Source organism: Arachis duranensis, chromosome 7 (genome assembly GCF_000817695.3).
Source record: "Arachis duranensis cultivar V14167 chromosome 7, aradu.V14167.gnm2.J7QH, whole genome shotgun sequence".
In the NCBI taxonomy this organism is placed as follows: Eukaryota; Viridiplantae; Streptophyta; class Magnoliopsida; order Fabales; family Fabaceae; genus Arachis; species Arachis duranensis.
In genome coordinates, this window is record NC_029778.3 from 51,164,312 (window position 1) to 51,169,476 (window position 5,165).

The 5,165-nt window shown below is 33.1% G+C and overlaps 1 protein-coding gene across 1 annotated transcript; it reads right to left on the minus strand.

Annotated features, from left to right (window-relative positions):
- Nucleotides 1-274: 274 nt before the first annotated feature.
- LOC107458932 (uncharacterized) lies at nt 275-2,809 on the minus strand. Its single transcript, XM_016077147.1, has 2 exons — nt 2,726-2,809; nt 275-1,858 (listed from the first exon to the last, which is right to left on the minus strand). Exons 1-2 carry the CDS (start codon nt 2,807-2,809, stop codon nt 275-277), a joined length of 1,668 nt encoding a protein of 555 aa, XP_015932633.1.
- Nucleotides 2,810-5,165: the final 2,356 nt, after the last annotated feature.

Here is a 5,165-nt window from a genome sequence, read left to right on the forward strand (position 1 = left end):
CTCCGAAGTAAAATGGCTGATGAATTTCTTGCAAACAACTTGGTCATCTATATAGAAAAAGAATTAGCAGCTATTTTCGACACAAATTCAATTATAGATGATTTTGAAAATAGAAAAAAACGTCGAATAGCTTTTTCATGATACAAAACTGTAAGTGGTAATTTTTATATATTATTGTCTTACTTTGATTGAGATTATATATTTATTTTTTTTAATTTTATCAATAGAAATAGTAATATAAAATATTTGTAGTAAATTATTAAATATCGCCCCCCTAAATAGTTAGCCTAGCTCCGCCCCTGGCAACAGCCTTTGTGGATTTGTCATAGATAGATGTCTTGACCTTTAAATCAAAATGGGGACGAGGAGTACCATCAATCTGTTTCATTCCTAAGGATCTAAGGTATCCAAGTTCTTTTTCTGGAAAATTTGATCTTTTAGGAATCTTTGTAGTAATGGAGGCTATGGGTGGTGCAAAGGAGGATATAGAAAAGATTGACCTTCTTGGTGGAAGGTCTCCTTCTGAATCAGAGTCTTGAAAAACATATTCAGTTTCTCTGTCTTTAACTTCTTGTTCTTCAAGTACTGATTCAAGATCTTCTCCGTCTTCAATGGAAGCTGCATCCATTAAGGACTGAAGCATCTTTATCTCCTTTTTTGTCTTGTGGGGACACGACTTAGCAAAATGTCCTTGTTTTCCACAGATGAAACATCTGTTTGACTTAGTCTGAGGTTTTCTTCTCTTGAAATAACGGTATTTTTGCTTTCTCCTTCCCCTTCTAAAAGCCTTTTGGTGGAATGCCTTGGTAGGCGATTGCCAATGAGTCTTTTTCTTGGGCTTACATTCACATGTGCTTGACTCCTTGCATTTGATCTTCAAATAGGATTTACTGCATGCTCCTTTGAGTTTGCACGAATTTTTGCTGAGCTGTTTGAACATTTGTTGTTGTTCGCACAATTTGTCAAGAGCGGCTAGAGCCAATTGATATATTTCTCCAATGGTAGTAGTAGCCACTTCCTTGCGAAGAGCCATCATCATTCGGTGTAGTTCTGGCTGGAGTTCATTTGGCAGGGATGCAATAAAGACTTGTTTAAGTGGCGGATTATTATTTCCTCCAAGAGGATAATATTTAGCTGCCATTTTCTTGTAGTATTTTTTCAAGTCTATTCTATTGAGTGAACAACACTTCAATTCAAAGTATTCTTGAGAATTCCTCTTCTGAATGATTGTAATGTCTCCCAGAAATTCTTGGTGTATTATTCCTAGAAACTGTGAAGAGGTACCATTGATGAGTTGGAGTCTTTCATACTCAGACAGGTTATTCACCCATTCTCGGAGGTTGCCAGTCATCCGATTTATGAAGTCTGCAAGGACTTGGCTACTTGTAAGGTTTGGATTGGCCATGGTGGTTTCAATCCAAGCACTGAATTCATTTAACCTTTCTCTGTACCTTGCTGGTGGAATATCATCAAAGGTGAACCATTTGTTAGAAGTTTTAACTTCAAAAGACCCTGTCTGTGTACGACTAGACGAAGCTGTTGGTTCATCTCTTTCAGAAGTTATTTCTTCCTCTTCTTCTTCTACATGATTGACCATGATTATTGCTAAAAGATCTGCTTTATAGTCTTCTTCAGACCAATTATCTGTCCCTTCACTAGTTTCAGTAGTCTCCTCCTCAGATTCTTCATTAGTTTTTGTGCTGTGTGCTTGATTGTCCAAGGAGATTATATTAATTGATCGTCCTGGAGCAGGCGACCCTTCTTTGATGCCTTTATCTTTTGTAGGAACATTTTTCTCTCTGAAAAAATTCCTTGGTTTCCAAGGAGGATGAGGCTTGAGTTGATGAGAGGATTGAGACTGTGATTATTTGTTGAAACAATATCTTATATTAGATTATTCTTAGGTTGGTTGCCTGCTTTTGTATATTATATTAGGTTTATTTATGTATCTTTTTAAAAACTCTTATATAGAAAATATGAATTAATTGAGTTAATATAAAATAATTTGTTGTTATTAAAATTGAATGTGATAGTTACAAATAGTTTGATTCTGTTTATAATTTTCATATGTAGATAAAACGTAATGTTATTTTGTGCAAAGTTTAATAACCATAAATTTTATATATACTTAAAATTGAATTATTTTTACCATTAATTTTCATGCTAACATAACATGTTCTTGGTGATTTTTTTATTAATCTAATTTAACAAATTTTGAATAATTAATTCTAACAATAAATTCTAATAATTATTAATTTAATATAAAAGATATTATATTAATAGCTGCCATCAAAATGTTATAAAATTAAAATATATGTCTTAAGATTTTAATCTAAGTATTCTAACTAAATTAACAAAGTTTTGGAAAATTTATAAAAATATTACTGAGTGAAATCTTTTTTTTTTGAGATTTTGCAAAGACTGATCCAAAAAATTCAAAGCCGATCTTGTATAGTACTTGTTCTTATAGTACTTGCTCCTTCAATATCTTCTCTTGCACAGTTATATTTTGCTCCAATCTAGTGATGCACGCAAACTATCCATTTGTAATTTCTAAATCTAGCTCAATACGAGAGTTGTCATAAAACAACTCTAAATTCAGAAAATGACCAATTACATACAACGAATGGTGAAGTTGGCAATTCTATTTGTTGTCAATGATTTTAAAAACATCAATGTACTTGCTCATATCATTAGAAAATATTTTCATGATGCATTCCTTTGCCTTCTTCATCGCTTCATAAATATAACACATTGGTGGCTTCTTCTCCCCATCAACAAGTCTAAGCACTCGAACAAGAGGACCCATAATCTTAATAGTGTACTTCACATGAGTCCAAAAGAATGCCTTATAACAACCTTTGTTGCCTCCCTCACCTTTGCCTCCTTTGATAATTTATTCCTTGTCCACTCTTTCGAGGTGAACATTCTTTTCAGATTTTCTTTCTCCTCATAGCGCCTTTTCAAAGAGAGAAACGAAGTAACAAAATTGAGTGACTGCATGTCTTACCAATTCCTTGTCATTTGTGAAATGTCTCAACATGAATAAAGTGCTAGAGTGACTATAAGTGCAGCTAACTAAAGAAATGGCACTATTTATGGTCTTTTGGATTAATGGTATCTTCTCAATGTCTTCCAGCATCAAATCCAAATAGTAGGTAGCACAAGGGATCTTAAATAAATTCGGTCTTTTCTTCATCAGCATCTTACCAGCTAGAACATAGTTGCTCACGTTGTCAGTTACAATTTGAATAACATTTTTTCTCCAATTTCATCCATAACACCTCGACTTTAATCGTTATGGATTGGTACCGCGATCTAGTCCTAGGCAGGTAGACCTTATTGTAACAGCGGGCACAATAACTTGAAAATACCTCCTTCTTTAGTTAGATTATATGAGCAAATGCCCAAACCAAAATATGTTATTGCTATGGGAGCTATACAATTACAGGGGGTATGTTCAGTACCGATTCTTATAGTACCGTTCAGGGAGTTGTTACGGATGAACATTTTACCAGAGGTTTCTATTGTATCAATCTACTCCTGTGCGATTCCTATTGAAGCATATCTCGGGGCAAGAAGCTCAAACAATTTTTTACCATTCTTCACATAATCAAAAGCATCAATAAACTTCAAAAACATTGTCCCAACACTAGAGTTTACAAGAAAATTATAATGCTCCTTTGCTTCTTATCCATCCAAATATTTGACATAATAGAGCAACCATATTTCTTCCATTGTTCTTTATGACCCTTCAACAATCCTTGGGTATATTCTAACTCCTCATTAAAGAAAGGAATCCTTAGAGCATGATAAGCAAGAGCAGGTAAATTGGGACCGAAGCTTCCAACAGCACACAACATATCTTGAAAACTCTTCAATCTCACTAGGTTCAATAGAATTCCAGCTTGGTAGAACCACCATGCTATGTATCGATGAACTCTACAAACCGCTTCCTTATTATATGCTTCCTTGATATTATGCTGCCTCAATTTCTCTCTTTTGTTTCTTACAATGGAAGTTTTGAATTTTTTAACAAATAAATTCATTGGACGTCTTATAGAACTTGCATGCACCTCCTCTAATTGTTGCCATTAGAGTTGGATTTGAAATTTCATTAATCCCTTGTGCATCTTTCTCTGACAATCCAAAATCCAAATTTTTTAAATTAAACTCTCTAGCATTAACACTATGTTCTTCGGTGCTTATCAGTGCAGCACTTTGTCTTCTTCTATTTTTTTATTGTATAGCTCCCATAATTCAGTAATAATATCTTTTGGGACCATTTTGCATCCAACAACATTCTCAAGCTTAATTATCAAGTGCTACTTTGCCCGTGTAATCCCTCTTTTCATAATTTTTTCACAAAAATTATATATGGTGTCATTCGTCTTTTCTTTTTTTATAGTATTAACATATTTTTAGCTTGGGTCAATTCTACTGAAACGGACAGCAATTATATATCGGCAGTGCTAGCAGCATGGCCAGCAGAAAAAGTCTTTGACAATTGGACTAAATACTAGACCAGAGACAGTTTCCTAAAAAAATTATTCATCACACATAGAATGAGTGATTTTCTTTTTTAGGTATAATTTTATTTTGGTAACACTGAATAATCAAAAGGAAAACAAAACAAAGAAAAATATGATATTGGTTTCAACTAATGATTGAAAATGATACTTTGGCCTTTATTTTAATGATATAAGATTGATATTTCACTTACATTGAGAGAATTATGAATTAGAAGAAACCAAAAGAGCGACAATATTTTTGACATTTCACGAATTAGTACATCATGGACCCAAAAATGACATACACATTCTAAACCTTATCTAAAAAAGAAAATATTTGACCAAAACGAATTTTAAATTTGTGCCGACCTCCTCATATACTCGTGCTTTTCATCTCTCTAACTAATTAGTTGCGTTTGTATATTGTTCTCATGATGCATCATTTTTTAATTTGCAAATTCAAACTTTCACTTTGGATTAGGTATCTAGTTCTAGCTGGTTACTTTTTTTTCTTTTTTTTAATTAAAAAACAAAACATGTAATCATTCATGTCTCATCAATTTTTGTATTCATAAATTGCTTTAAACTCTGCCAAGTTTTTATATTTTCGTCATTCAGGGTGTTTGACGAAATGCTTAAATATGAAAACACTTC